Source organism: Theropithecus gelada, chromosome 9 (genome assembly GCF_003255815.1).
Source record: "Theropithecus gelada isolate Dixy chromosome 9, Tgel_1.0, whole genome shotgun sequence".
In the NCBI taxonomy this organism is placed as follows: Eukaryota; Metazoa; Chordata; class Mammalia; order Primates; family Cercopithecidae; genus Theropithecus; species Theropithecus gelada.
Window position 1 is genome coordinate 45,385,773 of NC_037677.1, and position 11,113 is coordinate 45,396,885.

General features: G+C 58.9%; 1 protein-coding gene across 8 annotated transcripts in view; it reads left to right on the top strand.

Annotated features, from left to right (window-relative positions):
- ARHGAP22 (Rho GTPase activating protein 22) overlaps positions 1-11,113 on the top strand; it is a 209,421-nt gene extending 198,308 nt beyond the window's left edge. For 7 of the 8 annotated variants that reach the window (XM_025397719.1, XM_025397716.1, XM_025397718.1 and 4 more), the window contains 5 exons: positions 1,799-1,931; positions 2,778-2,851; positions 3,501-3,622; positions 6,080-6,956; positions 10,527-11,113. In XM_025397719.1, coding sequence (XP_025253504.1) covers positions 1,799-1,931; positions 2,778-2,851; positions 3,501-3,622; positions 6,080-6,956; positions 10,527-10,755 — 1,435 coding nt within the window. In that variant the 3' untranslated portion in view covers positions 10,756-11,113. The remainder of the gene's footprint in view (positions 1-1,798; positions 1,932-2,777; positions 2,852-3,500; positions 3,623-6,079; positions 6,957-10,526) is intronic. The other variant, XR_003121249.1, reaches the window with a different exon arrangement.

Consider the following 11,113-nt stretch of genomic DNA (forward strand, 5'->3'; position numbering starts at 1 on the left):
GCCTGCACTAACGTGACCGCATGCTGGGAGGCCCACAGGCTGGGGAGGCACACACAGGGCCGCAGGCTGTATAGAATTCTCCTTGGGTCTTGTTGGAGGGAGGAAGGGGACAGCAGTTTAGGGAAAAGCCTCAAGAAAAGGCCTGGCGACAGCTGTTGGAGGAAAGGCACTGCAGTGGGGAAGGAGGAAGGGAGGGAGGGGCGAGGAAAGGAAGTAAGAGCTCAGGTGCTGAGCAGATGGGGGGTCAGACAGGGCCAAGCAGCAGGACCCTTCAGGGCAGGGATGCAGCCAGACAGGTCTGCAGAGGAGGGGTGGCTCTGTGTCCACTCAGCCAGGGCAGAAGCGCTCCGTCCCCCAGCTGCAGGAAAGGGGAAGACATGCGGGCTGGCTCCCAACCACACTTTCCTGCCTCCTGCCCCTCCCCCAGGGCAGCTGGCCAGGAACATGGCCCCGGAGAAGGCCGAGTAGGGTGTGGTAGCAACACGTCTTGCTGGAGAGGGAAGAGGGGTAGGGTGGGGGCTGACTGGACCCAGCCAAACCAAGAGTCACTGAGCCTCAGGAAAGGAGGGGCCCCAGGTATATGGATTTGGGGTGCATATGGATACATGGAACCCCAGAATCCCAAGTGTCAGGGCCAGAAGGTATTTATCTCAGTGAGCCTAGCCTGGGATCCATCAGGGGTCAGGTGATAGCATAATGGCACAGCCACAGTCTCCTGGCCCCGGGCTCATCTTTCCTGAGGGAAATGCAGTCCAGGGTTTAAGTCCATGGTCCTAGACAGGTAGATGAAAAACCTGGGGCCCGTATACGGCTTGGAGTGCAAACTCAGAGGAGATGCCAAGGCTCTCGTTTAGGACCTGAACTGCAGACCCCACACAGGACCCAGGGAAGGACTGCGCCAGGCCCATTGTCACCACCATCCACAGCTGGTCTACTTCTGCGTTGGCAGCTCCAAGCCAGAGCAGGAGACTGAGGCCTGGAGTGGACTCCTGGGGCACTGGAGAGGAGGTGATGAGCTTAGAAGCCCAGGTGTCCCCACAGTGGACAGGAAGAGAGGAAAGGGCCTGACCTCCGACCTGCTCCTGCCGTTGGGATTCTGGGGAGTGGGATTCCCCGACAAGGAGCCAGCAGCCCTGCACTGTGGGCGCCTTTGATGCAGCTCCTCCCACTCCAGCCAAGGTCAAGTGCAGTGGAGAGTGCAAGCTCAGGCTGGGGGTTGGCAGCACCTATGGAGGGCCTGCAGGATAGCTGTTCCTACCGCAGAGCAGGCGGCTTCCACATCATCCTGCAGGGGACCTTGGGATGGCCACCAGGCCTGTGGAAGGGGCTCCCTGGCCCATGTCCCAGGGCCCTCCCCTGTGCAACCTGACCTATATCACACTTGATTCCTCCGGCCCAGGGCAGCTGCTAGGGTGGAGCAGCTATGCCCTGCAGGGCCCTGTGGCTTTGCAGTCCCTGGAGTCCTGCGCAGTCTACCCAGGACAGGAGCAGGTCCTGAATGGACTGACACAGACTCAGGGGTTCTGAGCAGGTGCCTAGGCATGATGGGTGGTCCCTGAGCTGGAGCTCCTGGCCATGGATACTTAGTCGCCCCTGCCCCAGCCCTGTCCACTGCTCCCAGAAGCAGCACTGGCCTTTCCTTGACCAAGGCAGCTGGCCGCAGATGCAGCCCCCAGTGCGCCCAAGCATGCATCTGAGACCAGAGGCTGCCCCTTGGCATCAGGGGGTACCAGTCACCCCTGAAGTCCCCTGGCATCCCAGACCTCACACACCTGTCCTCTTCCCTTCCCGCCCCCAGCACAACAGACGTGCACACGGTGGCCTCCCTGCTGAAGCTCTACCTGCGGGAGCTCCCCGAGCCTGTGGTCCCCTTCGCCAGGTACGAGGACTTCCTCAGCTGCGCCCAGCTGCTCACCAAGGACGAGGGGGAGGTCAGTGGCTCCTGGGATAGCTCCTGGGAGATGGGCTGGCTGGGTGGTGGCCTGTAGACTCAGGACACAGACTTTGACTTTTCATGAATTTTCATGGCACATGGATCCTGTGGAGGCCTGCTCTGTGTTGGGGGTGTGGTGGAGGCCTGGAGCATCCTGCTCGGCTGGTGGAGGGGCCAGGCCATCCTGCTCAGGTCGGGGAGGGGCCGGGGCATCCTGCTGTCTGTCTGGAGCCATACCTGTCTGCAGCCTTGGTCCCTGGGAGGGGTGGGTCCGGGGTGCCCAGCTCTGGCTGCCACACCAGTAGGTGCTCACACTCCTCGTACCTGACTCAGGCCACTCGGGCCTGTCATGGGCTCAGAAACAGGGAGATCTTTTATTTATATCTTGCTTCCTTCCCAAAAGAATTTGAGTTGGCTCCCAGGACCAATGAGCCAGCCCTCCCGTTCCCACCCACGCAGGTGCTGGTTTGCAGCCCCAGGTGGCTCAGGGTCAGGGAAGGACCGTTTGCCTCCCCTGTGGCCCTGTGGGAGTTGAGGGCTCATTATCTGGCAAATATTTGTGTCTTGATAAGTGAGCTGAGTGCTGGCCCTGACATTCCTCCACTGGCCCCGTAGAGGCTCACCCCTCACTCCAGCTCCTTAGAAGCAAGTTAGCTTCCCAGGAGGTCACAGCTGGGCCCTGGCCACTCCTTGAGGGGAGGTGGAGGTGGTGGAGCCCTCTGATCTGTTGGGGCTGGGCCGCCATAGCCCCCACCTCGCTTCTCCTTGCCCACCCCTCCTCGCAGTCAGAGAAGGACGAGGGGCCTCATTGCTGGTGTTTAAAATTCTGTTATTCATTCCTAAGGGCACTCTGGAGTTGGCTAAACAAGTGAGCAACCTTCCTCAGGCCAATTACAACCTGCTCAGATACATCTGCAAGTAAGTGGTGTGGCAGGAGGGGAACCACACTTGCCTGCACTGGCTCCACACTCCCCAGCCCCACAGCGAGACACATAACTCTTCCTTGTCAGAGGGGTGCCCGGGTCATTCCCCCACCCTGCACAGCCTCACCCAGCGTGGATGAAGCTGGGAGTGGAAAAATGCAGACCCTGAGTTCATGAAGCTTATAGTCCCATGGGAGCAGCTGGTTTTAAACAGCCCTGGGTAGATAATACCTCTGTCCCTCCTGGGTGCTTCTTGCCATCCTGTCCCCCTAGGCATCTGCCCCTTGACCCCCAACCCTTCATGTATCCCCATCCTAGACACTGAGAAGGAGCATGCAGGGGCAGTGCTGACTAAGGTCTGGGACTTCCCAGAATTTGTGCACACTGCAATGTGCAGCGTCATGTCCTCCTTTCACGCAAATAGCGGTGGGCCCTTGTCCCAGTGAGCTTTGCTTCTGATGGCCCTCTCGGGCCCCAAGGGAAGCCTGCCCTCATTGAGCCTGGCAGAGGCAGGCTGCACCCAGTGGGCAAAAGCCCACAGGCAGCAGGGCTCGGCAGGGGTGCGGTGGGGCGTCCAGGCCACTCACAGGAGACTGGGTGCCAGAACTTGCTTCTTTGATGACTGCTGCTTCCTTACTTTGCAGGTTTCTGGATGAAGTTCAGGCATACTCAAATGTCAACAAGATGAGTGTCCAGAACCTGGCAACCGTTTTTGGACCTAACATTCTGCGGCCACAGGTAGAGGACCCAGTAACCATCATGGAAGGTAAGTGGGAGGTGTACCTGGTGGCCCTGGGTGCTGCTGGGGTCTGGGCTCATCTTGGCCCGGGGCAAGTCCTCAGAACCATCCCGGCCCAGGGCCAGGCCAGCAGGAGGGGTGGCTCAGGTGGCACATCTCCATCTCGGGGAACTTGGCAGGAGCTTCTGCAGACCTCACCCCGCCGACCCCCATGAGGTCCAGCTATAAGATAAAAAGGAACTTTGCCCTGAGATGGGCAGCAGCAAGTCACTGGGTGCAATTAGAATGGCCAGTGGTTTCTGTGGATGGAAGAGGCTGGAGGGATGGGAGAGGTCAGCACTCTTGCCCTTGAACACAGACATGTTTACTTTTCTTTTACAATTAAGCAATTGTCATAGGTTCCTGGATGTCAGCTTTGCAAACCCTGGAGGATTTATGATAAATAACAATAAGTGATTAAAAATAGCAGCAACAGGCTGGGCACGGTGGCTCATGCTTGTAATTCCAGCATTTTGGGAGGCTGAGACGGGCGGATCACGAGGTCAGGAGATCGAGACCATCCTGGCTAACACGGTGAAACCCCCGTCTCTACTAAAAATACAAAAAAAATTAGCTGGGCGTAGTGGTGGGCACCTGTAGTCCCAGCTACTCAGGAGGCTGAGGCAGGAGAATGGCATGAACCCAGGAGGCGGAGCTTGCAGTGAGCTGAGATCGTGCCACTGCACTCCAGCCTGGGCGACTGAGCAAGACTCCATCTCCAAAAAAAAAAAAAAAAAAAGCAGCAACAGCAGCTGCTTTCAGTAAGCTTCTACTAAGTGCCTTGTTTGTATCACCTCATTTCAGGCTTTACAACCAGCCTGTGCTGTGGTAATCGCCCCCTCTTTACAGATGAGGAAACTGAGGCCAGGAGAGGCGAGGGGACTCACCAGAGGCCAGTTAGCCAGACTTAGCAAAGGGCACAGGTGTAGGCTGCCGTAGAAGAGAGAGCCCACCTCATAGGGCCCATGAAACACTGTCCCCAGTGGAGTATGCGTGAGAGGCGTGCTGCTCAGACAGGAAGCCCACAGCTGAGGCTGTTCTTGCTCTTATCCCATGTGGAGGGACATGGTGGAGTGCTTTTGCTGAAGTCCCCACTTTGGTCTGTCCTGGCTGGTCTCCCACCCCAGGGCCCCATGAGGCCAGGAAAACACAAGCTCCCACCTGCCTGGTGGTACAGATGCTTGAGGTGGAGGCCTGCCCTGCCTGCTTCATGGAGTTCCTGCCTCACCTATGTTCTTGGCCTCAGAATTCTTTCCTTGACTTCTTCCAGGATTCCTAGTCAACTTCAGTGGGAGAGTCTACCCCGGCGCTCAGCCCTCCCTCCCACCTGGGGACCTCCTAGAGTCTGGCCTTTGTGGTGAGGGTGGTGGGAGGGAATGAGGCAACTGGGTAGATGCCAAGGTCCTTCCTACACTGCCCACCTCCGCTGTGGGCCCCCACCCCACCACCGTAGGAACTGAGTCCCCAGCACTGGGGCTGCATCTCAGAGGCCTTGGCCTAGAGACAGGGGATTGTGTGTGTGTGAGATTATATGTATGTGGGATTCTGGGGGATGCGCAGGGTGCACTATGTGTGTGATTGTATATGGGGGAATTTGGGGAGGGTGCATTCTGTGTGCAATTGTGTGTGGGGGGATTTTGGGGAGTGGGTGGGGTTCATTGTGCGATTGTGTATGGGGGGATTTGGGGAGGCTGGGTGGGGGTTTTGTATGTTCACTTGTGTGTGTATGAGCTTTGGGGAACCTGGGCAGAGTGCACTGTGTGTGTCATTTATGTGTGTGGGATTTTGGGGAGTGGGCATTATATGTGCAATTGTGTGTTGGGAGATTTGGGGAGGCTGGGTGGGTGCATTGTTTGTCCAATTGTATGTGTGTGTGAGACTTTGGGGGTGGATGGGGTGCATTGTATGTGTGATTGTGGGGGGATTTTAGGGGTGGGCGGGGTGCACTGTGTGTGCAATTGTATGTGTGTGCCCCCACACAGGAAAGATGGCTCTATTCCCTCTCCCAGAGCCCTGTGCTCCCAGAGTGTGGACATTCAGGCATGGCCATTGTCAGCAGCACGGGGGTGACATGGGGCAGCCGAGAGAGTTCTGGCATCTCAGGTCCCAGGTTCCAGTTCCAACCTGCCACCTGCTCACCCTGCAGCCCTGGTGCCTGCTTCCTCACCCCACCCCGGCTGGAGGTCGTGAGCGCAGGCACAGTGCTTCCTCCCCGGCTTGTGGCTCTGTGCCTGAGGAAGATGGTTCTGCGGCCCCATCCTGCTGTCCTGCCTGGAGTTGAAGGGTGTGTGGTTCTTTCTTCTGGGCGGATGAAGGCTCCCTTGAGGGGCGGCCTGGCTCTGGCTACAGGGCCAGCTCCCACGAAGCTGGGTCCCCATGACTGGCAGAGCGACCCTGGGCCGGGTGGCTGGCAGCAGGGCCCTTCTCCGCCTCTCTTTCCGGCAGGCACTTCCCTCGTCCAGCACCTGATGACTGTCCTTATCCGCAAACACGGCCAGCTCTTCACGGCACCAGCCCCGGAAGGGTCCACCTCCCCGCGCAGGGGCCCGCAATGTGCAGTGGGGTGGGGCTCCGAGGAGGTCACCAGAGACAGCCAGGGAGAGCCCTGCGACCCCGGCCTGCCCGCGCACAGGACCTCTTCCCTGGACGGGGCGGCCGTGGCGGTGCTCTCCAGAACGGCCCCCACGGGACCGGGGAGCCGGTGCAGCCCTGGGAAGAAGGTGCAGACCCTGCCCAGTTGGAAGTCCTCCTTCCGTCAGCCGGGATCCCGATCGGGAAGCCCGAAGGGGGGCGGCTCATCCCTGGAGGTGCCCATCATCTCCTCCGGCGGGAACTGGTTCATGAACGGGTTGTCCTCTCTGCGTGGCCACCGCCGGGCCTCATCGGGAGACCGGCTCAAGGACTCGGGCTCCGTGCAGAGACTCTCCACTTACGACAATGTGCCCGCGCCGGGCCTGGTGCCCGGCATACCCAGCGTGGCCAGCATGGTGTGGTCCGGGGCCTCCAGCGAGTCGTCCGTGGGGGGCTCGCTCAGCAGCTGCACGGCCTGCCGCGCCAGCGACTCGTCTGCCCGCAGCTCCCTGCACACCGACTGGGCCCTGGAGCCGTCCCCGCTCCCCAGCAGCAGCGAGGACCCCAAGTCCCTGGACCTGGACCACAGCCTGGACGAGACGGGGACGGGTGCCAGCAACAGCGAGCCAAGCGAGCCGGGCAGCCCCACCCGAGAGCACGCGCGCCGCTCCGAGGCCTTACAGGGGCTGGTCACTGAGCTCAGGGCCGAGTTGTGCCGCCAGCGGACTGAGTACGAAAGGAGTGTGAAAAGGTAACGTGCTGCCCCATGGAGCCTCCTGTAACGGGGTGGAGCCTGCAGGAAAGCTGTGCTCTTGACACATGGGCGTCGGCCTCTGACTCCCCAGCCACTGGCCCTGGAAGCCAGCCTCAGAGAGGGGAATCCTAGCTCTGGGAAAGCCCTGGGACTGGCAGGCTTGGCACGCAGTCAGTCTGGCACGCAGTCAGTGCTGCAGAGGCCTGCTGACTCCATGTGAGTGGGAATGCCTGCCCAGCTCACCGGGGGCCTTTGCTACACAGGTGGGAACAGAGTCTGTGTGCAGTCTGCAGCCAGGGGGGAGGGGGCAGGACCCTGCAGGTCCCAGGCCTGTCCCAGTACAGGGGCCCATAGCCCGGATGCTGGGCGCCGGGAAGTGCTGAGGCCCCAGACCAGCCAGGCTAGAAGTGAGGACCCCTTCCTTGATGGGATCAGAATCCAGTTTCCCTGCTGAACCAAGTCCTTGTGCCCACCCTTGTCACAGGATGGTTGTGCTGCACCCTGAGACTTGCAATCTCATTAACAGAGGGCCGGAGTTCCAGCCTCCCATGAGGATGGGGTTCCCCTCTGCAGTGAGGAACCTCAGCTCCTGGAGGCCGGGTTCTCCAGTGCACTGGGTTTCCCTTAGCATTGCAGACTCCTTGGCCCCTCTCGCTGCAGGTCCCCATTAGTCGGCTGACCTGTTCACCTGGGTCCCACCCACTAGCAGGGAATTCCTTTTTCCATTAGAGGCAGTGAATGGAGGTGGAAGGCATTCCTGTTGCCCATTCTGAACCTGTGATTTCCACTGGGAGCTGGAATGGCAGCCATTGCCCTTTTGTTCTGCTGACAGCTGTTCTCTGGGTGCTGGAGAGTGCCAGGCATGTGCAGGCACCGTGTCTGCAAAAGGAAGAGACAGGAGAGGGGGGACCTTGAGGGCAGAGGCCCCTGCCATGGGGAAGGTCGCAGCAGGCAGTGCCTGAGCCAGGGCTGGAAGGACCCATAGGATGGAGCCGAGAAAGGAAATAGCATCAGTAGAACCCAAGGGCCTCCAGAAATATAGTAGAAGACGCTATCTGCTGCAGATGCGCTCACAGGCCAAACTCCAGGGCGTGTGGGAACTCTTACCATGCAGAACAGAAGGCTGGACTGGACCAGCTTTGCCAGTTGTGTGCTGAGTCCGTGGAGCTCCTCTGGCCTGCTCTGAGGTCTGGTTTCTCAAGGGAGATGCAGGACTGTTGGACTCCGGGTCAGACTACCTGGATTCTAGTCCCAGCTCCACCAGGGATTGGCTGAGTGTCCCTGGCAGGATCTTTGGGCCCCAGTGACCTCACCCATTTGTCCTGAGTGTTAAGTGACCCACAGTGGATGGCAGCACTCAGGAACCTTTGCTGCTTGCATTAACTCCTGCCTACTGGCTGCAGGTAAGATGAGGTTCCCAGAGGGAAAGGGACAGCAGTGGTAGCCCTTGTGGAGGGCCTGTCCTCACTAGCAGAGTGGTCTGGGCTGTTGTCTTGGTTAGAGGGAGGGTCTAGAGTGAGGAGGGTCTCTGAGCACAGGAAGGAAAGCGAGGGCATTAGCACCTGTCCCGTCCAGCAGGTGGTTGGGGAATGTGTGTCCTGTTCTCTGGAAGTATGGAGCCATCGGGTGGGGGGTGGGGTGAGGCTGGCCTTGTCCTGGCTCCCAGGACTCTGGACAGAGCCCCTCCCCAGGGCCCTGCTGGGGAGTCAGCCTTCCTTCGTGCATTCCCAAAAGAGAACCTGTTTCCTGTGAAGTACCAGATGCTGTGCAGGTGGCCACAGCTGTGGCAAAAACTGATCCAAATCTCTGTCCGCATTCTTATTTGGATTGCAGGGAGACAAAGACCGTAAGCACGATACCTTCTGAAAAATACACGGTGTGTTAGAAGGGAGATGAAGGAGGGGAACATAGGGCAGCATGGAGGGGAGCGGAGAGGAGCCTCAGGATAGAAGGTTGGAGGGCCCTGGGAAGGAGACCCCAGAGCTGTAGCCAGCACTGAGCCCAGGACCCCTACAGGCGGGGAGAGTCAGGGGCTGGGGACTGGAGATGTGTGGGGCGGGGACAATGCTCTGGTCTTTCGCAGAGTGAGATGAGAATGAAGTGTGAAGTTGATGGAGGGTCTTGGTACATTGGGCACTTGGACAGGCACACCTGGGTGCCATGCCGAGCAGAGCTTGCCAGGGGCCAAGGGCAGAACAGACCAGTTAGGAGGTGTGGGGGTCTAGGCCTGACCTATGGGGGGTGTGGCCCTATGGGGCAGCAGGTGGAGGTAGGGGAAGCGGCCAGGTGCTGAGCATATTTTGAAGGCAGAGCCCAAAGGTTTTGCTAGCTGATCAGATATGGGACCAAGAAAAGGAATGGACTTAGGGGAGGACATCATTGTTCAGCTGAGCAGCTGAAGGAAGGTATTCACCAAGGGAGTGCACCAGGGCTGCGGAAGAGTGGTCTGCAGATGAGGGTCAGGACCCTTTAAGTCGGAGATGCTGATGAAATGGTGCAGAGTCATCAGCATGTAGTTGGGGCTTGGAGTCTTGAGCCTGGCAGAGAAGGAACAGGGGAGGTCCAGGCCCGAGCCCAGGGGCAGCAGTGGGGAGGTAGGTGGCTTCTCTCTGACAGCTGCCTGTGCTCCTGGTGGGGAGGGCTCAGACCATGCTGCACACTCAGTGATGAGGATGGAGGCCTCATTTTGGTGGGTTGGGGAATCCGTGTTTGTTCATCATGCACCACATACCAGGCACTGTGCTGGGCCCCTGGCATCTTCCAGCCCATGGTTACTGCTCTGAGGAGCAGTCACCCTCTGCATTTCAGTGTGGCCTGTGTCCTGCCCACAGCCATGTGGCTCACAGGTCACCAGGCTGGCCTTAAAATCCAGCATGTGTTCCCAGGGGCTGGGCTCAAGTGTGTCCCTTCGAACAGACAGAAGCTGGTCGTCTGGCCAAAAAGACGGCCGTGCCAACCTTGGCACACTGCGGCATGAACCTGCATGGAAGCATGTGGTATAGGCTCTGATGGTGCAGAGGAGCACCACTGGGACCTGCTGGGGAGGATCACAGGAAGCAGCATCATGTTGGGGGCGCTTGAGCTGAACATGACAGGCAAGCAGGAATGGAAGTGACCACCCCACGGGATCTTCTGTGGGTCGCCACGTGTGGCTGGATCGTGGGGACGGTGTGGGGAGCTGTAGGAGGGGAGGCCACAGCACAGGAGCAAAGGCCAGGGGACAGTCCAAGTCCCAACCCTCCCTATGGAGGGGCCTGTGCTGTTCCTGCCAGCTGGCAGGAATCCCATACTGCACTAGAGGGGCAAATGCAGACCCAGGGAGGCACCGAAGGCACAGATCCTTGTGTTGACATTTCAGGATCGCACGCTGAGGGGAGCTATGGCAGGGGACAGTTTGCTCACAGGTGAAGTACTGGGGTTCTTGTGAGGAGCAGATGAGCCGGGGTGTCCTCCTGCTGCCATGGCCTGGCCTGACCCTTCAACCCACAGTGAGCGCAAGCAGGGTACACCCATGGGACAGTGAACCTGCCCGCAGAGTCTCCAACAGCATCTCTCCTTGACTTTCAGAATCGAAGAAGGGAGTGCTGACCTGAGAAAACGAATGTCTCGGTTAGAAGAAGAACTGGACCAGGAAAAGAAAAAATACATCATGCTGGAAATAAAGCTGCGGAACTCTGAGCGGGCACGGGAGGATGCGGAGAGGAGGAACCAGCTGTTGCAGAGGGAAATGGAAGAGTTTTTTTCGACCCTAGGAAGCTTGACTGTTGGGGCAAAAGGTGCCAGGGCCCCAAAGTAAGAGGAATGGCAGAGCTTACTTCTGTGCCACGTCTGCTGGTCTCCAGCCATGCACGGAGTCAGAAGCCTCTGTATCTCTGGAGCAGCCAGGCGCTCTGGAACCAGCTGGAGAGAGAGATCCTGATACCTCTGTGGGGACTGTTGGGACCCCACACACTCCAGGTGGGATCAGATGCTGCTCCAACCATGCAGCTCCTGGTGAGGGTCAGAAGGGGACAGTACCAAGAGTAGCGCTTAGCCCTTACCCAGGAAATGTCCTTCATGGCCACAGAAAGGAAGGGCACCCACCATTTCTGCCACAGGATCCAGGCAGCCACTGGGAGCAGTTAGCTTTCTTTATTAAATGTGCTCACAACGCA